Genomic DNA, 23,890 nt, shown 5'->3' on the forward strand with positions numbered 1-23,890 from the left:
GTTGTAAGACTCTCCTAAAGCTGCATTCTCTTCCTTCTTTGGTAATTTGACAATAAATCTTCCATCTCCATTTCTGGTTGTATTTTTTAAAAAATGCTTCTCACAATTTTCTTCTTCCGGCGTGTAAATCTTAGTCTGAAGATCTTCGAGTTCCCAGAATTTTCTCAATTGTGTATCCAAGTCTGTCTCCATCTGAGCAAAACATGAAATTACCGACTGGTTGGCTTCTTCGGGTATTGAAGGCATATTTCCGACGACAACGTATCCTAGCTTCGTTTCCTGCAAAACTGGATAATGTCCTTTCCTAGTCTTCTGGCCTGGCTCAAGGAGACTGTAGAATAACCCCGCACCTATAAGCATGTCTACTGACGACGAGCGATGAAAATTTGGATCGGCTAAGCAAATATCCTTTGGCAAGTTCCAATTACTGTAATCGATATCCTTAGAAGGTATGCAACCTGTAATGTTTGGCAATACTAAACAATCGACCACTGCATTAAAATCACATGTTCTTGAATAAATATGAACTTCAACACTGTGCTGAGCTTCGGAGGTTACAGAATTGATACCTCTAATAGGAATACGATTTTTCGTTTTCTTGAGACCTAATCTATGAACTAAAGCTTCGCTTACAAAATTCGATTGAGACGCTGCATCTAATAACACTCTGCATTGTTGAAAACGACCTTTAGTGTCTGTTACGTTAACTAACGCTGTTGCTAATAAGACTTGCTGACCATAATTAATCTTAAATGAGCAATAAGAGTCCTGTGGTTGAACTTTAACCTGGTTCTGTTCCTTAACTTTAGGTACATTAGTATTATTGTTATTTGTTTTGCTTGAACTGTCTTTGTTAGTAGCCTCCTGAGCAGTATCTTCATGCAACAGTGTATTATGCTTAAAATTACATTTCTTACAAGTACTTGATTTGCATGCCTTTACTTGATGTTTATTACCTAAGCAATTAAAACATAGTTTATTTTGCTTCACGAGCTCCTTTCTTTGATTAATGTTGGCACTCAGAAATTCTGGGCAACGAAAAACAGCATGTGTTTCTTTGCTACGGCAAATATTACATGCATTTGGAAGCACAGTAACAAACGAACTCACTTGACTGTTATTCTTTCTTTTTGCTTTGGACTCTACACTTTTGTTGTCATAAGTACTTTCAGATTGAGTAGGACGAATGTTTTCTAACATTTGACAACGACCTTCTAAAAATGAAAATAATTCCGATAACGATGGAAAGGAGTCACTACTTTGCTCAGCTTCCCATTCCCTTTTGCTTGTCGAATCAAGTTTTTCTACTAAATGCTGTGTTAGGAGTACGTCATGCAAAGGTTTGTCCAAATTCAATGCTTCAAGGGCTTGAAAATTACTACGTGCAGTATTTACAAATTGTCTAATGTCTTTAGCATTTTCTTTCGTTACTGGCTTGATATTGAGCAACCCTCGTACATATGTCGAAGCTATCAACCGTTTGTTTTCGTAGCGTTCAACAAGAAGCTTCCATGCGATTTCGTAATTAACTTCTACTGTAGGCAGATTTGCTATTAATGTAAACGCTTCTCCCTTGAGCGATGTGCGCAAATATTGAAACTTACAAACTGTACTTAATGATTCGTTATTGTGAATAAGGGAAATGAAAATGTCCTTAAAGGGCGACCACTCCTCGTATTTACCACAAAATGTGGGCAAGGAAATTTTAGGCAATTGTACTGAACTACTACTAGAATTTCCAGCTTTGTTATTTGCTGTCCCTGAATCCGTTTTTTGTTCAAAACTATCAATAAATTCTTGTAACTTAACCTTTGAATCATAATACAGTTCCTCGAATGTAATTCTGTGCGTTTCTTGTTCACCCGTCTCATCTAAGAGCTCTATTTCTGACTGTATCTCATCAAACTTAATAAAAACCCCTTCAAGTGCAACTAGCCTTGTTCTTGCTTCTTGTATGCTAGGTTTATTTTCATTCTGTAGTTTTTGAAGAAATGTCTGTATTCTTGTTGCCTGACCTTTGACCGAAGCACGTTTCTTAATTAATTGACCCAACTGCACTTCTGCCATTGTTTCAGTCCTTCTTTTTTAACTACACAAACCACTGACAATATATTTTACTTTTCACTTCTGAGTGACCTACAAACGTGTAACCTTGAATTCAGCTGGGTTGAATGCACACACACCACTATACTGATATGAACAGCTCTGTCCTGCTTATGACAGCAGCACCCACACAAACACACACGAGAACAAACAATGCAAAGTCACGTTTCTCGTTCTGACATCCGGTGGACGGAGGACCAAAAAAATGATGATGTATGAAGGGGTGATATGTTTATGTACTTTATTTACAAATCACACATATCACATCCAAAGCTAATGAACTGTATGATTAAACCCATTTTACTGATTCACCCAGATATCATGAAGGAACGAGAAATAAGACTTGACGAATATTTTAGATGTTACTTGCTTCAATTCTTATTTAAAGGTACATGCGTTAATATGATAAATATAACATGCTTTGTTCATATGTTAATATACTGATATAATACTGAAATATTAGTACAATGAATTACTTATCTTAACATCTTTCTGCAGTAATCGTTGCTTGCTGCTAGCTAAACCACATGTTGCTTGCTAACCATCATACTTTGTCTTCGATCACACATAAACTGAGTAGCACTCTAAAACACTGTTAATAACATGTAAATCTTGTCTATGAATGAACATGTGTTTCTCTAAAGACTATGAATAAATATGTTTTTCTGAAACTATTAATGAATATGCTTGCCTAGTTGCACTTCGCAGCACATTGTCGAATGCAGAGACACAACTTGAATAGCACACTGAAGGCACTGTTGCCAGCCAATGCAAAAACAACTCACTAAAACTCACCAGAAAAATCACTAAAAGAATCACAAAGAATTCACTAAACCACTAAACTATATACAAAAAAAATGAAACTAATATGAATAAAAATAATGCACATATGCAAGCTTATCCAAATTTTGATAATGTTACAATAAGGTATGAGCTTATCATACTAATTCAGTATCAAGGATGTTATAAAATAGAGGATCTGAGCTCCTCCGTGGCTAAGCGGTTAGCGTACGCGCCTTTGGCGTGGGAGACCCGGGTTCGATTCCCGGCGGGAGCTCATGTGGTTCGGATTCCACGTTAATCAGTAGGTCCACGTCTCATATAGCCTCGCTGCTGAAAGGGACGCTAAACTAAAATCAACTCAACTCAAAATAGAGGATCTGCCCATACGTATCTTCATCATATGAACTCAATAAAGCCGAAAAACAAACGAGCATTGTCTGATTGGCTACTCTCGTTTCCGCCATGATTGTTGGCTCCAAACATTGCGATCTTGGTGGCGCGGAGTGGGCAGAGTAGATGTGGCGAAGCTGTGACGTATGGTTTCATGATTTTGTTGTATGGCAGATCCTCTATTTTATAAGATCCTTGTTCAGTATATTCCTTCTATAAGTAATTGTTACAGTTCATGACGTCACAAATATTTGTAAATGGAAAATAACAACAGTATTTTCTGGCGTAAACTGCAGTCCAAGTTTTGTGTTCGTTTCTTCAATAAAAGATATTTGAATGCATAAAAATATGAACTTAAAATTCATAGTTAAATTCGTATTTAAAGAAGTAATATTTAGGAAGAAAACAATGTTGAGTTAACAGTGCCTAACTAAATGTAAGATCACATGTGCATTTAAGAGTAGTGCATGCCTATCTACAGGAGCACATACACGCATGGAAGAATGAATAGAGCTATTATATCCAAATTGTATATCCTGAATCGGTTTACTGCACGTAAATGCAACGTTACACAATGAACCGAAACAAATGAAATCTTTGAGTTTAACGTCCCACGAATTATGCCCATTAGCTAAAGTAGATGATGATTAATATAAGTGAATGGAGATGGAGGAATTGGTGGAATGAGAAAGTGGGAGGAAACGGAAGTACCCCGAGAAAACCGACGGACACGATGTTATGCACCACAAGCTTTCTTGGCTAAGGATTGATCCAGGGACTCCAAGAACCAGAGATAAGCACTCTATCACTGAGCTACCGTGCTTGTCCCCACTGTACGGAAAGAAGAAAGACATTAGGAAAATGCAGAGTAGGGAAAATTTACGGAAATTGAAGTAGGTTAACCTTGTATCAACGTGCAAGACGCATGCTGTTGTTTGGACTTAATTCAATAAGAAAAAATGCGTTCCTTACGCCGGCAAATACGGTATATTTTCCAAATGCAACCAGTGGTGTACGTAAGGAAGGTTTCGGAGTTTCAACCCTTCTTGAGCAAGATACTATGCAAAAACAATATTTACTATATTAAGGTATGTTCACAACACCTAAAATTATATAAATTTGGCAGGTTAAACCCCCTTGAAAAACATGTATACGCCACTGTTTATAACTATATGCAATAGATACCTATAATAATGACAATATACAAAGTATTTCTATCATCATCAATTTCTGTATATTACAAAATTTCAATGAAACACTGCTTTCTTAATTGCGTTCATAACAGTATTCTTATCCACATGTTATCAAAAATTACAAAGTAGTAAGTGCGTCAAAATTATGGGAAATCAAAAACTAGAATACAATATGCTACTAAATGGTTCATACTTTTCTTATACACTACATAAATTAATAATAAAAAAACTATTTTAGGAAAATAAAAAAAAAACTATCAACCAGTTCAGATTGGAGGCGAAAGGTCGTGTTTACATTTCAACGCCATAAAATTCGTTTTTCTTGACATTGTCGAAAACTACGCATGAAAATTCACCTTCAAGAATATAATTTTTGTTTATCTCGATGTGATTTATAGATTGAAGTATGTCTGTATCTTTGTATAATATCATACGTAAACAAAAATTAAAGTTTTAAGAGTTGAGAAAATAATTATTGGATAAATTCATTAACATACTCTGTACTGTCGTCTATCTCTGTGGTTCTTAACCTTTTTTGAATTAGGACACATTTTACTGAACGTTTGGGACATCGCGACACATTTGTTTGATATTTTTTAATAAATAATAATAATAATAATAATAATAATAATAATAATAATAATAATAATAATAATAATAATAATAATAATAATAATAATAATAATATCTATTATAATAGTGAAACCAATTAGTTTTTACAATTGCTTTATATAGTACTGAGCATTATTGCTAATGCTGGAGATGTTGACTGGTACAGTCTGTCTCGATTTTAATTAATTATTATTATAGTCTTCACGACTTTTAAGTTCTAAAATTTCGAGACACACCTTAGAGGACTGCGTGACACATCAGTGTATCGCGACACATCGATTGACAACCACTGGTCTAGTTAGCACCATAATGAAAAGGCTTGATTAGTATATATATATATTTCAGGATCAGCTTTATCTTAAGAGGTGACGTGATTATTGTGAATAATATTTTTACGCTAACCTGTACATTTTTATGCTAACCTGTGAATATAAAAGCCCGAGAATACTCGAATGTTCAATTTTATCTAAAATATATTATCGATTGTCAACAATTAATACTATCTTCACTATTGATAATGTTCTTAAGTGATTATTTCAGTTCAGTAGTAAAACGAAATTCATTAAAATCGAAACACATTTCTGTTCAAAAGCTATTTGTTAAGTGAAATAGAAACTTCTTTTTATTGATTTCCTCGAAAACTGTGCACGACGATTTACAGTCATCCTTATCATTTTATTCAGCTGAATAAAATGTAACGACTTACGTTTAATCTTTGAATACTTCTTTCACTTAGAAAGTTAATAACACTGATGAGTATTCATACACTATTAAATATCTGTGCAATGGTTTTATGAATACGAGATTTTCCTTTGATTTTAAATATTCCAAATAGTATCGAGTTTTAAGGTTCATTTTGTCATTATCCAAAAAAATACACTTACTTCTTAGAAGTACACTTCACCATTTACGTATCTTAGAATCGGAAACTAAATATAAAAGTATATTTCTACAACAAAACTCAGAAATTAGAATACAGTACTTGTACAAAAATGCACGTAATGCAAATAAGTTCTTGCTTTTACTCAAAACGTACTAATTTTTGTGATTGGTTATCAGAACAAAGAGAATTCCAATATTTTATGTGTAATAGTCTGCTCCGTAACAGAAGCTTTCTGACTGACAAGTAAACCTTACGTTTGGGTGAATCGAGTTGCTGACTGAGACACATATGAGAAAGTAGTACTAAATGTGGTCAGTATTTCAGTGAAGTTGTAGGTGCGAAGCTCCAGCGGTTTAGGAGATACAGCTACCAGAACATCACATGGAAGTACAGAATAGTCTTCATACAGTTGGAGGTAAAAGCTCTGTAAGACCTCTTGTAACGACAAAAGGGGAATAACAAATATATGGGTACATATTAGGACTAGGGGGAAGTCATATAGTAAGGACACCTGACGGCGGCCATCTTGAAATCCGCCATTTTAAATTATGGTTAAGTTTTTAAAATAGGAATAGGGTCATGTGACACATGATTTAAGGCGCAAATTTAATCAGAAGAACAATGGTGACGTTAATTTTGATTTATGCCCAATTGGTAAAAGTTACAGGGAAATTAAATATTGTTGCAGCATATGTATTAGTCCTTTACCCCACCTTGTAAATTTTGTATTAATGATAATAATTAAATAAAAAGCAGGTGGATAAATATTAGGTCTATGGTAAGAGTTGCCATGATGGCGGCCATGTTCAAATCCGCCATTTTGAATCAGACAAAAGTTTTAAAAGAAATGCATAACAGTGACACCTTATTAATGGAAAATTTTACCATAAATCCAACGGTATAACCATTTTTGCTTTATCATTAACACAAAATTAAATGGGAATAGAGTAATGCAATAGATGACATCGGGCTAGAAGTTCATCAGAAATACAATGATGGTGTTACAATGTTAGTTGCTTGATGCCTTTGTCAGGTGTGCTCACTGTGAGCAGAGCATTTGTGCAAGTCATGCACTCTTTTCTGAACTACATATTGATTGTACTAATTGAGGACTTTTCTGGAAGAAAGACCCAATTTCAATTATGACTCAATTCCACTTTGGTCTTTATTCCTTAAATTAGCAACTTGTTTATGCGATAACAAATGCTGGTTAATGATAAAGCAAAAATGGTTATACCGTTGGATTTATGGTAAAATTTGCTATTAATAAGGTGTCAATGTTATGCGTTTTGTTTAAAACTTTTGTCTGATTCAAAAAGGCGGATTTGAATATGGCCGCCATCATGGCAACTCTTACCATAGACCTAATATTTATCCACCTGCTTTTTATTTAATTATTATCATTAATACAAAATTTACAAGGTGGGGTAAAGGACTAATACATATGCTGCAACAATATTTAATTTCCCTGTAACTTTTACCAATTGCGCGTGAATCAAAATTAACGTCACCATTGTTCTTCTGATTAAATTTGCGCCTTAAATCATGTATCACATGACCCTATTCCTATTTTAAAAACTTAACCATAATTTAAAATGGCGGATTTCAAGATGGCCGCCGTCAGGTATACCCTTACTATATGACTTCCCCCTAGTCCTAATATGTACCCATATATTTGTTATTCACCTTTTGTCGTTACAAGAGGTCTTACAGAGCTTTTACCTCCAACTGTATGAAGACTATTCTGTACTTCCATGTGATGTTCTGGTAGCTGTATCTCCTAAACCGCTGGAGCTTCGCACCTACAACTTCTCTGAAATACTGACCACATTTAGTACTACTTTCTCATATGTGTCTCAGTCAGCAACTCGATTCACCCAAACGTAAGGTTTACTTGTGAGATGATACCTCCCACGTGATATATTATTAAACATATAATATGGATAAATATGACTATACATTGTTCAGCGTAAGCTCTAAACTCCAATAAACAAAATATTTGTATCCTTCCGCTTGTCACAATTACAATTGGCTATTAATGTGTCACTCCCACTCCCCACGGGGAGGAGCAAATTATACATGTGCATTTTGACAATACTGTCTCGTGTTGCCCAGATACAGCAGCAGCAGAAAAGAAAGAAAAATCGAAAGATTAAAAAAGAAATATTTGAATTTCGCTCGTAAACAATTGTTGCTTAGTGAGTAAAGGTTTGCCTTTTTGGTGTTTCACCACAACACTCGCGGAACCGGGATTCATGCCAGCCATCTTTCAGACTTTAAAAGCAGAACACCCGTCCACAGTTGAGTTGGCGCCATAATTACTGCTCATGCTTAGTGTTTATTTCTATTGTTTCATTAGCCATACTCGATTGCAGTATTATTAGATAATCCGTATTATATATTTGTCATTTATAATAATATAGCAGTTTTATATGAAGCTTCATAGTAAAAATAATAATGCAACCACATGAACTATTTTGCGGAGGAGTACAAGCGTCGGTAGGACAACAGCAAATCAGCGAGATTTAGTTTCATGTGGCTCTGTTTATCGCACTTTAGAGCTTACGCCGAATAATGTATATATACAATCTGTTCCAATACTACTATCAATATTATTGGGCGTGAATGACACTTTTTAGCGCCCCAAAAGTTCGTTTTCGTAGATTTTCTTGAAAATTACGCATAAAAATTTGTCCTTAAGCTTGTTAAGCTTGATGCGATCTGTCAATTGATACGTTGACCTTTGGACGATATTTTAATGAAATAGAAATTGAAGTTTAAAAATTAATGATACTTTTAGATTATATGTTATTAATTAGTCTACAACGTACTGTCATCTTGGTGTGATTATAATGAAGCGAGTAGTGAGAGTCAGCTTCAGCGCCAGTCTTGTCTTAATAGATGGCGTAGTTTTCGTCCAGGTTTACAAAATAATTCGTTTTTCTCATTTCTTTTTAACCTTCGGACAATTTGTTTTTGTTAAACGTCCAGAATGTCATAGAAATGATTACTATTAAAAAGAGAAAACTAGTTCGAATAAGATTTTTAGTTTCTCATTAAAACCTAGAGTAGTAAATATTTCTTTAGGCATGTCTACGAACAGTTTATCCCGTATTTCTATTCGTATAATCGGAATTTTTGGTCTCCATAATCATGCATTACAATTCATAAGTAACTTAATAAATTCATTTTTCATAAAAGCATTGATATAATTAAAATGATGCATAAATAATAATTATAATACAAACACCCATGAAAGTAACTTATCAAATGGCAAGGTTGTACTTCTACTCCAACGAAATGGGAAATGATTTTGGGAATATGGAAAAAGCAAACATACTTCAAGAGAGAATCTGAAATAACATAAAACTCCATTTTATTCAGTATAAACTTGCAGGAGGTTGTCAAAGGAAGAAGCTCGCCTTGTTCTTATAAGCATAATAACCAATGGTTTGTGAGAACTGGTTCCTTTAGTCCTTATCATCACTGCGACATACTACGTGAATCAAGTTGCTGTAAGTAAACAGTTTTTTCATTTCTCATAGCATTTTTAGTTTGTAATTGGAACAATTCGTGGTTCAAATTTCGTGGGTGATCATCCAAATGACACAAATGCACGTTTATATACTAACTACATATTTTTACATATTAGATATTAGGCTTTTATGTTGAACATTCTTTAATTATCAATTCTAAACAATCTATCAAGCTATCACAACTAGCTTCTCTGTACATCATAGTAAAATGTAGCAACATTTAGTGGAAATATGTTTTTTTTTTTTTGTAAGCTTGCAGTTCGTTTTCAGTGGTGGCGCTATGGATACGCGTCGATCCTAGCTCCCCTCCCCTCAAGGTTGCTTGAACCACGCATTTTTATTATAATTCTCATTCAATGTTAGATGACATTTGATAAACTTGAATGGGCGCTATTGTATATGGCACGAGTGAAGGCATACTACAGACTATACTGAGAGCAAAATAAGAAACGGATTATCATTTTTTTTAAAACAGGATGAGGTATTACCCTGTTGCCACATCGTGACTATTCAACAAATGCATCCTTTTAACTATTCTCTCTAACGAAACCCTATTTATAGAGGATGCCTTAGCGGAATACTCACGATGTGGCAACAGGGTAGTACGTCATTCTCTAAAAAACATGGCAATCTGTTTCTTATTTTGCTCCAAGTATTCTGCTTAATGACAATATTCTCCGAGTTTTAACGTAGCATTTAGTTGATTTCTGGAATCCAAGATGGCGGCATACATCAGATTACTTCACATTCGGAGCATTGCATAGATAAGCAAGGACCTCTCTATTTTATATATACCATAACTTCTATGTTTCATTTTAGCGTACTACCAAATAAACGGCGAAACCGTCTGGGTGGAAAATTAGAAGAAAATAGCTCTCATTTTGTCTTGTGTTTGTATGTTATGTTCTACTTTCTCGCCGATAGGACACCAGGGATGCACATAAAATAAAAATGGGTTTGATGATTAAAAAATAAATAATTTCTGCAAAGCTCATGATACTGGCTCCAAGAAACAGTCCATAGACACCTCCGATTGACACTGAAAAGGAAAGAAAAAACAGTTATTATTGAGTTGGTTCATTCTTCATGCTTTTCTGCTGAAAATTAAACGTAGATCTAAGTTGCATCGTGTAGATTTACTTTAAGCCTGCATACGTTTGGAAATTTTACATTAAAATTTGTTTCTTCAAATGAAAGATTAATAAAAGGCAGGGTAGTACTTCTCGCTCTTACTTCTTAAATTTAACCATAATTTCACGCTCACGTACTTACTTCTTTCTTATCATCACATGAAACTAATAATATGTAAACAAAACTCCGAAACCAAGCAAAGGCGTCATTTGGGGCGCACAAGGGAGTCCACAAAGTCTGTTCTCAGGCCGTTTTCTCAAAAATCGTTCAGAGTTGGATATTTCTACTATCACATACTGCACGTACCGTGGGGGTCCACTATTTGAACTGCTCGTGGTAAGTAGATGACCGCCGAGATTCGTGGGGCAGAGAGCAACTCAAAAATTTCAAAAGGAAGGAAAATAAAATTTAATGGCGTTTGACAGCTTTTAGGAAGCATTGATTAGTAACGTTCATCCTATATCGATACACCAAAAGAGTCACAAATAGTGACTGGTCAAACAATGACAGATATTGAACTTCTAGTATATACGTGGGCTTCTTTCTTTTTTTAAAGTAAGGCCAATAGAAACAAGGCTAGTTAAGGTAGTCTATATATTGAGCTATTTTTCTACTTAGTTACCATGTTTGTTTAAACATTTATCAAAGCATTCGAGAAGTTTTTGTATGGCCATGTTCTAGAAATCACCTGCCTGTGACCCAAACCAACCTTCAACCGTTGTTTTCACTTCTTCATTGGTGTCAAACCGCTGATCAGCGGGAAATTGCTTCACGTAGGGGAACAGATTATAATCGCTCGGCGTAAAGTTAAGTTTATACGATGGATCGTCCGGTAGCTCCCATCCGAAAGATCTAATTAACTCGTAAAATTTGAGTAGCGGAATAAGTGCGTGCATTGTCATGCAGCAACAAAACACCAGATGGCAATAGGCCACGACATTTATTCTGTATAGCATGTCGAAGCATTTTGAAGGTCGCGCAGTACACAGCTACGTTGATATTTGTTTGTCGTGGCATAAACTCGACTAACAGGACACCATAGCGACCCTAGAATACGGTAATTATAATCTTGCGTGCGTGTACACATTGTCTGTTAGGCTTTCACTTTGACTGGAGATGTCATATGCCGCCATTCTATTGATTGCCGCTTCGATGGAGGAGCCATGTGTGAAAACCACCTTTCGTCCCCTGTGACAATGTGGTCCAAGAGTTGATCTCCTTCCTCCTGCATCGGGTCAGAAAGGTCAAAACAGAAGCCAGTCTCATCTTTTTGTGTTCCTCAGTAAGCAGTCTGGAAACCAACACACTGAGAAAAAAAAATGTAGGTGGCGTACTTAAAAAGGTAGGTTACATGAGTAATTATTGTAGTTTTTGGACTTAGCGTACAGCAGACGTATAAATGAAAAAGCATGTTTTATAATACTTTCCGTATGAGTGTTCCATCTATACGTACTTTCCGTATGAAACAATATAGGCGGTCAGGATCTCACATACAAATGGTCGTATATAACATACAGCTGAGAAATGTAACATAAGTATATACATGTGATATACGGAAAATTGTTAGATGTCAGACATCCTCCAACGGCATGATGTAACATCTAAGGGCAGTGCCTATCTAGCATACGGATAACGTATGCTCCGTACTGATTTCTATAGAAAGCAAGAGGATACCGTATATTTCTACAATATACCGCTGTCCGGAGAACAGATTTTTCTCAGTGCACGCGCAAGTATTCGGAAGTTCAAGGTTTCAGAAGCCATTGTGTACAGCAAAGACCGTGAAATGAGGAAATTCCAGTGACAACATGGAAATCATGAAATACAAGTTTTCATGGATTTTTGCGTCAATTCCATGCATCAACTCGTCTGTGATTACATAAGTTCGTCCGAATTGCGGTTCCTTTATGAACGTTGCTGTCACTCATTGCATTCGGGGCGTACACCTCACATGGCTGGAAAATGAATTTCCATGCAGACATGTCCCTTGCTGTCAACTGACATACACACTGACGGTACGACTGCACCTGATTTCGTGTCATACTCAATGCATGCTGGGAGACAGCGGGAGTGCTAATTTTGACAGACACACAAACATAGCCAATAGCCGTAGTGAAAACAACGATTAAAGATTGGCTTGGACTACAGGAGGGCGATTTGTACGGCGTGAGCATACAAAAACTTCTAGAACGCTTTGATAAATATTTAGAGGAACATGCTAATTATGTAGAAAAATAGCTTAATGGGTACAGAGGAAATGATCATAAATGTATAGGACTATCTTTACTAATTTTGTTCCTATTGACAATATGACCTTACTTAAAAAAATCCTTATATATATATAATTGATAATAAAAATCTATATATATGTTAATCAAAATCCCAATATATTAATCAGTTGTGTAATAAAATTCCAATAAAAAAAAACTTGATATTCTATTTACTCAGAGAATCTTCCCCCTGACCCCTTCAAGTAAAATCTGAAATGATGCTACAGAAATCACTCTATCATTTTGCCATTTTTCTCACGTATTTTCATTAATATTTTTTTCTTACATGGATTCCTTTTACGCTTGCATGAAATATAAAGACAATTCTTGCAGTCAATGCATGGTCGCCCATACTCTTCAATTTCCTATTGATAGTGAGTTAATTTGAGGATAGTTAATTTGAGATTTTCAAATTTAGAACAGCCCTTAGAAATTGTGACATTATTAATATTACACTCCATATTATTATTATTATTATTATTATTATTATTATTATTATTATTATTATTATTATTATTATTATTATTATTATTTACCTATTATATCAATAATTCCTCGAACTACTCTTAACCTTCTTCTGGTCTTGCCAAGCGTAAACACGGATTTGCTGTAGCCGTACTCGCCAACGGAAGCTGAGCCAGAGCTGTAAAATATATGAGAGAAACAGTAAATAAAATTATGAACTGTTATAAGTATTAAAATATTTAAAAATAATTAAGAGCCTGCCTTACTAAAAATAATACGAAATTTACCATTTTTCTTTTGCTTGTTTATTCAACAGTGAAAGGAGATAATGAAATGCAAGTCACCTCAATCATAGATAATGCTATTCTACAACAGATAATATGAACCTGAAGAATGTTCAGTGTTGCCATCCATAAAAATTACAGTGTTACTAGGAAAACAATTTCCCTAAAATCTAAGTTAAGGCAGCGAGTAGAGGAACAAACTCATCTGCATTTGGTTACGTATCATATTGTTTTGGTTTCTTCTGAACTACTTTTTTAAATAATATTTTTATTTAGTTTGTAATAAATAAAATCGTTTTAACATACAGTTATTAAAACTAAATAGTAATTTTAATTAAAAAGTAGTTCAGAAGAAACCAAAACAATATGATACGTAATCAAATGAAGTTGAGTTCATTCCTCTACTCGCTGTCTTAACTTAGATTTTAGGGAAATTGTTTTTCTGGCAACACTGTAATTTCTATGGATTGCAACACTGAACATTCTTCAGGTTCATATTTTCTGTTGTAGAATAGCATTATATATGATTGAGGTGACGTGCATTTCATTATCTCCTTTCACTGTTGAATAAACAAGCAAAAGAAAAATGGTAAATTTTGTATTATTTTTAGTAAGGCAGGCTCTTAATTAGCGAAACTTTGTTTGACATTTAAAGGATATGGAAATAAGAGCGGAACATTTAAATTGTATAAACAATTTTGTAATTTTTCAGGCTTGTTAATGCTAACAGAACTGGTAGACGTAAATAGGTTCCGGAACAACCGAAACAAAAATCGGAACATATTTTCCCGAAGAAACGATTTCGGGCGCTGAACCGAAATTGTTTTTTTCTGAGATCTGGTTCTGGAACCGAAACCATATTGCAAGTGCAAACAAAATTACAGAGGAAATAGAAAACAGCTTTTTGTAACAAAGAGCCCCTAACAGCACAATTACATAGCAAGCATATAACTATCATGTTCCCTCAAGTACATGGGAATGTGTCCAGTATGTACCTTTTGTAGCTCTGAGAGAGAAATCACATGGACGGCAAGTGATAGTCACAGTCTATGTCCACCCCTAGCCACATGCCTGACATGTACCTGTAATCACCAATCTTTGGATTACTAGCCGCGTGTTCTTCTGGCTTGGCCACAGAGACGATAAAGAGAACGTCGCTTGTAGAGCGATAACGTCGCGCTTGCTGAGGTCTTTTGAATTTGGCTAATCAGAGTGCTCCTTTAACCGCGTATATTTGACGATAAGCGTTTGGGATCAGATAAAAATCTGGTCGCCATGTAATTTTATAACAAAATGACGAGTGTCTATTTACTTTCTTCCATATTCACTTTCAAATGATAGGCGACAGTTGCCGAATACGCGACAAAACGTACTAGCGACAAAACGTACCACCGACAAAACGTACCACTTACCTTGAGGGCTGCTTGTGAAGGGTTTTCTAAAAACACTTTAAATAATGACAAGCGACAAAACATACCACTTGCCTGGAGGGCTACTTGCGAAGACTCTCCCAGTCAGCCATCAAATAATGTCAGGTGACAAAACGTACCACTTGATAGGACGGTATATAAGTATATATATATCGGCCAAAATAAGGTTAAAAGTTGAACAGATTGGTGCTGAGGAAAGTACCGATGTAAGACTAAGACTAAGGCTAAGACTAAGACCATACCTGCAAGATTCTCGCAACACCAAGACCAGCAAGAATCTTGCATATGCAATATTTGAATATTTGCTGATTTCCATCACACTTTATCCAGGCTTTGGACCAGAGACGGATAGGCATTATTAGAGGGGTGCGGGCGCTTTCTCCCACAAGGGCCACCAGCATCTCAATGTCACAAATCAATTGCACAGTTATCTTTCTACAGGAAGTCAATAGTATTAACAATTGACAATTAAAACCTGATATTCTTTCATCAGTATATTATTCTGAATTGTTCAAAATATTATATGAAGTTCAAGGAGAACGTATACTATATTACAAAATTAGCAGATGTTCTAGTGTACTAGTTTTCGATGCTACTGTATCTATCACTTTTGCATTCGAAATATTTTTTTTAATAAGTCTTTTTCAATAGAAATGAACAAAATGTTTTCAAATGTTCCTGAGACATGGTATTCGTTAGCCTATTTTTAATGTATTTCAGTTTATTTCAATTTTGAAAAAAATCTTTCACATGTTGCCTGAGTTACGGGCAAAGAAAATAAAAATTTGTATGCTGGAAACCTGGATAAGTATTACTGCACAAATTATAATTCTGCAAAATTAAAAAGCAGCACATTGGACAATTTTGCAACACGTTTTTCATTCGCTTTCCTTGTAAACAAATGTATTTTCTCCTAATTCTGAATCACTTGCACCATCAGCACAGTCATTTTTCCTCGGTTGTGCTCGTCATCAAGACTGACTTTCAAGGATATCCACGTCCTTCAAAAGTCCAAGAGAATACATTTATAGTATCCTTGGAAATTTCTTAACTGAAGTTTTTCAGAAAATATGTAAGTTTATCGAAAGGCACGTCTGGAAGTTCTGTTACTTGGTTGAAGTGGCTAGGGTCCAAATAATCCATAAAGCACATTGCTTCTTGAATCTTGAAGAAATACTCAAAATTACCATGTCCAATATTGTGTTGAATGCTTCGATGCAGTACCTGGTCATTGGGTAGAAGCAGCTTCATCTTCATATTCACAGGAAAAATCTTTGTCCATCTCTGAAGGCGAATTGTCGACAGGTCAATAGAAAAAAAAAAAAGGAAATCTCGTTCTAAGTCTTCAAATTTGTTATTGGCCCATTCTGCAAAGCTTAATGCTGCATTCTTAACGGATTCGAAATCATCTCTCTACTCCAGCGTTTCCCAACCGGTGTGCCGCGGCACAGTGGTGTGCCGCGAATGGGTCGCTGGTGTGCCGCGAGGAAATCGGAACAAAATTATTAATTCTATAGCAATCAAATTGCAAGACATACAGAAAAAGGTATATTTGTATTTCAAATTACTACTATGAATCTAAAATTTAAAGTTTCATACTGTGTTACTTTTCTGTTGAACATTTTTCTGTACATTTCTAATTTTGAAAAAAAAAAGTATTTGTTATCATTGTTATGACCATTATTGCTTCTTTATTGTTGCAGACTATTTCGTAACTTGAAATTTTAAAATATTATTCAATCCTTCCGGCAAAGTAAACATGCATACGAATTACCTATATTTGTGTTTTAAAAGTAAAAGAGATTCGTTTGTTCGTTCGTTATTTAGTGATCCTCCTTCTTAATGAAAGGTTGGATACAGTTTTCGAAAAAAAAAAAAGTGTATTTTTAACAACTTGAGCCCTATATCTGATTGTAATTGTTTTCTATTTTTAAATTAAAATGAAAAATAAGCATAATGATTTACCACGGGGAAAAAACAGTGGTCTAGCTTTCTTCTCTGTGAGAAGGATGTCAGTAATCAGAAAAAAATACTACAGTATTTTATATTTTCAAATAATAATAATAATAATAATAATAATAATAATAATAATAATAATAATAATAATAATAATATGTGTGCCGCGAGAATTCAAGTTACCCTGAAGTGTGCCGCAAGTTGAAAAAGGTTGGGAAACGCTGCTCTACTCTTTCTGCTGGAACAGAGTAGTCTGCACCATCCGATAGGACTACACTATAGCAGCACCCTCTATTTGGAGATAGTTTGACAAAGAGGTCGTCATTTGAAATATCTTAAGGAACATTTCTGCTGTCCGAATTGTTTTGAACTTGAGAAGATCTTTTATATATCCTTTTGCTTTACACCTAGCATTTGGTTTGATATTTTCTGTAGAAGCAATTTTCTTAATTGTTATGGTCAATTCTATATACAAAACACATTTTGGGTTCGAAAAATGACCAAACTTTTTCTGAAAAACAGTGTGTTTTCTACCATCTTGTTTCCGCAATAACTGTAAGACGCCTTTGTTAACATTTGATCTTCCAAATGTACATTCGCTGATAAGACTCATGCATAAATATCGCACAGTCATTCAGCAGAACAATGACACAGAATCAATGCAATTTTTGTCAGATCACATTTATGAATGATTGAGTATATGAGCGTAACACCACGCGTAACTGAGTTTCTTAGTAGTTAAGCGGTTAGCGTTTGCGCCTTTGTCGTGGGAGACCTGGGTTCGATTCCCGGCGGCGTACGGAGTATGTACCTCATGTGCTTCGGATTTCCCGTAAATCAGTATGTCCCGTCTCATATAGCCTCGCTGCTAAAAGGGCCGTTACTCAAAATCAACTGAGTCACACGTGTAACTGATCATAGGTGAATTGAAAAAATCCGAATATTGTCCTTGCATGTTACTTGAGCCATCGGTTGAATTTCAAATACACTTCTTAATATCAAGGTTCAACTTCTGCAGAATTTCCAGCAGTAAACCGCAAAGACACTGGCCTGTGGTAGATATGCATTTTACAATGACAACAATACTTTGTTTAACAACCATTTTAACAACATACCGTAAAACAACAGAGCACTGGCCTGAAACTACTATATCTTGAGTAGTGTCTAATAGAACAGAAAATGTTGAAGCTTGAGAGATTTCTTTCGAAATATCTTCTCTGATAAGTGTGCTGATAGCGTTCAAAACATAATTCACCGTATTTAGTAAAAGTTTTCTTACTTCCTCGTATGCGACTCTTCTCGCTGACCTTATCTAAATTACTTTTAAGCGGAAGATCAAATTTGCTTAAGAAAGGAATAATATCCAAAAAGTTTCCATTATCTATAGCTGTATCTTTCAGTTTATAGGCTGCTACATTTCCTCTGTAAATGAACTCTCTTTTACCAATGAGTTTCTGCACTTTGACAACTCGATACATTACCTGTCTGTTCTTCTCAACCTTATACTGCCGTTGTTTTACCTGTTCATGAGGAAGTAGTTTCTTAACATGAAGTAGTACGTTTTGTCGCGGATTAAATATCCGAAATGTTTTAATTAGTCCATGACAGGTTGTAATTTATATAAGTGGTACGTTTTGTCGTGGAATAAATATCAGAAATGCTTTAATTAATCCATGAAGGCTGTCATTTATGACAGGTCGTCAAAAGTGGTACGTTTTGTCGCGAAAATTCAAGTGGTACGTTTTGTCGCTGGTACGTTTTGTCGGGACACCCAGTTGCCATCTAATGAAGTTGATGTTTTTGTTGCTTCTAGTACATAATCACTTAGAAAAAGGAACAACAAATGCATCAAATGTGGGAGATGAATTTAAATGTCATAAATGGTAAATGCCTAGCACATCTTATGCTGTTAGGATGTGCTGAAACAGTATGTACCTAAAGAATGTACTTAGAACATGACAGATATATATATCCCAAGTGACGACATAATAACAAATGACTGTTAAAGTGCGAAACTGAGCCAGGTATATAGATGCTATATTTGTAGTACATAGTTGCAAATATCAATTAGGCGTAACAAGTACCTAAAACTGTAGGTAGCTGAAGTATATTCGAAGCACATGAATATCATATGTGTCAAGTATCGGGTACCTAAAAAGTAGCTGGGACACTTAAATGACACACACCTAGCACATCTTGTGCTGTTAGGGGCGCTGAAGGGTGATTCTTTGGAGTTATCATTTCAGAATTACTCAATATCATTTGCATCTTATGACGGACGATTTTGACCTAGCAATGTTTTTGTAAATTATGACATCAAAATATTTCCTTTTCGAAACACACCGAATTATGTATGGCTTTCGGTTTTATGAACAGAACAGATAAGTCGACATGTAATTTTTTTAGTTCTTTTACCGAAATACACTTAACTGAAATCTTTATTTACGTTTCATTAACAAAATTGGATTTCGTTTAGTGTGAAAGTTCTATAGCTATCATGTACAGGCTGATATTTTCATCCAATGGGTTTTGATATAATAATTGATCTACATAAAGTTTAGGTATATTGTTGAAGTAGTCAGTAACCATTGAAACAATGTTATTTTGTGTGTGCTAAAAAGAAGGCTTTGTAATATATTTTTGCTTATGAACATTTGCATGAGTATAAAAAATACAACAAAAGCTACACCGTCGTGCCGTTTGTGCATTTTTCAAGTTATCCTATGCAGTTTTCTGTGTCAAACAGTGTCACTACTAAACCCAAACATCAATAGAAACCTTATAGCTTTACTTGTGTGCTTCTGATGATCAACTTTGTTACACTTCGTTTAAAGGTAAGTATGCCTACCGTTTAATTAGTTAGAAACTGCGTGATTAGGTTAAGGATCATTGATTCTAATAGCTGTAAGGTTCAATCCCGTTATTCATTTAGTGATGCGAACCAATATTTTGATATTAAATGGAAGTGTGTGAGTTTAGTTTAATGCGGCTCTTCAGTAGAGTGAACGTAATAAAACATTTATCACCTACCGGGCTACCTGAGACCTGTCAATCAGGTTTATCAAATCAGAAGATAACTGTATCTCAGCCTCAAAACGGTTATAATAACGAATGTCATTTCTACAGTTTGTCCGTAAAGTCGCGCAACCCAAAGTTTGGTTGCGTATATCTTTCGATCTAAAAATGATAAAGACTTGAGACTTGAAACAAATGTAAGCAAGGTAGATATTTTCGAGATCATGACCAATGCTAGAACTTGTAACATTTTTGTGTAGTAACGAAAGAAATTACCGTAAGTGTAAAATAAATTAATAAAAAAAAAATGTGCAAAATGTAGAAAATGAATATTCAGTTGCAGAAAACATTTCCTGCGAGTGAATTCCTGTGTATACAGTACGTATCAACATTTATCCATTGGTGCGAAAATGTGACAAAGTTTATGCAGTGTTCTCATATAAAAAGGCTAGTTAATGCAAGTCCGTAATCGCGAATTTTTGAATAAAAATTCATTTTAACAATTATGTGAAAATTCTCATTGCTTATCATTAATTAACCTGAAACAAAACCTGTTAGAGTAATTTTACGGCAACAGTGTTGCCAAGGGTCGCGTTTCTTTCAAAAAACACCCATTTTACGGACGCATTAAATAGCCTCTTTATATGGCACACTGCATTAATCTTGTTACATTTTCGCACCAATGGATAAATGTTGATACATACTGTACATATACACAGGAATATATATATATGCCTCTGTACACTAATCGGAGTAATGTCCCTAATTATTACCTAAACACAAATGTATAGTATAATTAACATTGTGTAATGCACATTATATTATACGTATATTATGATTCGTTATATTTTCTGGGATTAGGTATATCGTAATTTCTTTCGTAAAACAAACGGTAAATGTAACTAGGTATCCTATTACTTACGCTAGGGTATATATAATTTCCATGCTCTGTTGAACGCAGCTTAGAGGGCAATCACAACGAAGGCCTTTCCCTGGATTGGCCGCTGAGTTCACAGGTTCTAACTTACCTATGGAAAGAGTTGATAGATGTAAATATATTTTGTCATAAATTAAATAAATAAATCCTTATATACAGGGTGTCCCAGGAGGAAGGGGCAATATGTTGAGAAATGGCAGTATGAGTGATTCTAAGCAAAAAAGTTCATATGAATATAGGTCATAATCTCGACAGTTTGAGAGCTACAGGTTGTGAACCATTTTTGACTTTGAATACTGTTCATCCTGTAACTATTTTACAGAGCGAATTTGAAAGGCGATGGAATTACCTTTTCAATGGTATGCAGCATGTGGGAGTGTTGTTTTTGGAAGGGAAGCTATTGACGGAAATTTGAGAAAATCAAGGTTATTTAAAAATATTGGGTGGCAACACTGATTCCAAATATCCCTCAATAACTTCTCTTCCAAAGACACCACTGCCACATATTGCATATCGTTGGAAAGGTCATTCCATCACCTTTCAGATCCGTTATGTGGCACCTCTGTAGATTAACTACAGGGTGAGCAATACGCAATATAAAGTCAAAAATGGTTCACAACCTGTAGCTCTCAAACCGTTGAGATTAGGACATATGTTCATATGAACTTATTTGCTTAGAATCACCCATACTACCATTTCCCAAAATATTGCCCCTTATTCCTGGGACACCCTATATATATATATGATAAGACGAAAAGTATAGACCAATCTGGGTGCACAAATGCTTTTTTTCGGCGTTATAGACTACCGGAAACATGAAAAATTGGATTTTGAAGGTCCATAGCTGCAAACCTACGAAACCTACCGCAGTCGGGTCAAGACTTCACTCAGGAACTAGTATGTGTTATATCCAAAAATTCATGTTTCAGAATCCTGCGGTACTTCCGCAATAATTTTTACAGATGTAGTTGCTGACTACTTCAAATTATATGCCCGTAGCCAAACTCCCTCTATAAAAATTGTTGCGTGAGTACCTTAGGATTCTGAAACATGGATTTTTGGATAGGGCACATACTAGTTCCTAAGTAAAGTCTTGACCCGACTGTGGTAGGTCTCATAGTTTTGGAGTTATGGACCTTTAAAGTTCAATTTTTCATGTTTTTGGCAGCCTATATCTCCGAAAGGAAGCATTTGTGAACCCAGGTTGGTCTATACTTTTCATCTTATATTGGTGTCTTCACTTAGGAATTAATATGCGAACTATCCAAAAATATTTGTTTCAGAATCCTAAGATACTCACGCAACCATTTTTATAGAGGCAGTGTGGCTATTGGCATATAATTTGAAGTACTCACCACCTACTTCTATAAAAGTAATTGCAGAAGTATCGCAGGATTCTGAAACTTGAATATATGGATAGGACACATACCGGTACTAGTTCTTAAATAAAGTCTTGATTCGACTAAGGAAAGTTTCATAGTTTTAAAATTATGGGTCTTTAAAGTTCATTTTTTCATGTTTTCGTCACCCTATAACTCCAAAAAGAAGAATTTTTGCGCCCAAGTTGGTCTATACTTTTCCTCTTACTTTGATGTCAGGAATCACCTTCCAAACGTTGTCGGCAGTGGCGTATTTAAGGGGGGGGGGCTTCCGGGCTTAAGCCCCCCCCCCGAAATCTTACTTACTATAGTAAAGTATATGAAAATCTTGCAGAATTTTCACATTTTCAGGCAAATCCAACCCCCCCGAAAGTTAGCAAAGCCCTCCCCGAAACAAAATCGTAAATACGCCACTGGTTGTCGGTGTTATTTTGAAACACAATATATATTTCAATTCAGGGTAATAGATGTCACTAGCGACGCACTACCGTGTTTGCAATTTGCAGTCAAGCCGAAGGCTTAGAGGACAAAAGCCTATACATTGTTTAAGTTCATAGCACAAATTCAAAGGAAATCCTTCGTTAAGTGATTTAAAAAAAAAAAAAAAAAAACTTTTCATGCGGTTTATGGTCATAGGATTTGCGATTCTTGAACTTTGTGAATATTGGACAACGAATCATGAGAATTGTGTTTTTTTTTCTGTCTTTTACTTTTAATGTCATTTACAGAGGCCGCGGTGACTCAGTGGTAGAGAGTTCACCTCTGGTGCATGGGAGTCATTGGTTCGATCCTAGCTAGTGCCAAGTGAACTTCGTGGCAACAAACGCCGTATGCGTGAGGTTTCTCGGGTTTCCTCCGTTTCCTCCCACTTTGTTCATTCCATCATTTCATTTATTTCTCATAATCACCGTGTCCTTTATTCTAGCCAGCATAATCGTGGGACGTGAAACTTAAAGAATACATTTTCATTTTTTAAAATATATGTTACATGAATTAATTAACATCTAATTATTTTAGAGAGCTCATTCGAGGCTAAACGGTCAGCGTTCGCGCCTTTGGCGTGGGAAACCCGGGTTCGTTTCCCGGTGGGAATTCATATGGTTTGGATTCCACTTTAATCAGTAGATCTCATCTCATATAGCCTCGCTGCTGAAAGAGACGTTAAACTCAAAATCAATTCAACTCAACTATTTTAGAGTATTCTCTTGTTTCAAAAACACTCAATGACAGGATAAAATTATTACCTGTAAATCAATGATTAATCATTAAAAGAAAATTGTTTATATATCATTCTTAATGCTCCCTGATTTTCAGACAAAAGGAAAACTGGGACACGTTACGAAAATTTACACTAAAAATTGAGATACTATGTGGAAAGTTTAGTCAAAGATTTGCATTTGTATTTTACTGAAACCAGAGTGATTTGCGCTAAAGCCGGTATCTGATCCTCCTCTTATAATACCCATTTCCAAACAAGTTACGCTAACGAAACGACAAGAAAGTTTTTGATTGGAAGCCGAACC

At 35.3% G+C, this 23,890-nt stretch overlaps 1 protein-coding gene across 3 annotated transcripts in view; it reads right to left on the minus strand.

The window, feature by feature from the left end:
* Positions 1-9,625: 9,625 nt before the first annotated feature.
* Positions 9,626-23,890, minus strand: part of LOC145665914 (uncharacterized) — a 34,719-nt gene continuing 20,454 nt past the window's right edge. For all 3 annotated transcript variants that reach the window (XM_081733028.1, XM_081733024.1, XM_081733020.1), the window contains exons 7-9: positions 20,974-21,079; positions 13,438-13,544; positions 9,626-10,539 (exon numbers count right to left, since the gene is read on the minus strand). In XM_081733028.1, the coding sequence (XP_081589154.1) occupies positions 10,400-10,539; positions 13,438-13,544; positions 20,974-21,079 (353 nt within the window). In that variant the 3' untranslated portion in view covers positions 9,626-10,399. The remainder of the gene's footprint in view (positions 10,540-13,437; positions 13,545-20,973; positions 21,080-23,890) is intronic.

This window comes from Thermobia domestica, chromosome 1 (genome assembly GCF_964235325.1).
Source record: "Thermobia domestica chromosome 1, izTheDome1.hap1.1, whole genome shotgun sequence".
Classification (NCBI taxonomy): domain Eukaryota; kingdom Metazoa; phylum Arthropoda; class Insecta; order Zygentoma; family Lepismatidae; genus Thermobia; species Thermobia domestica.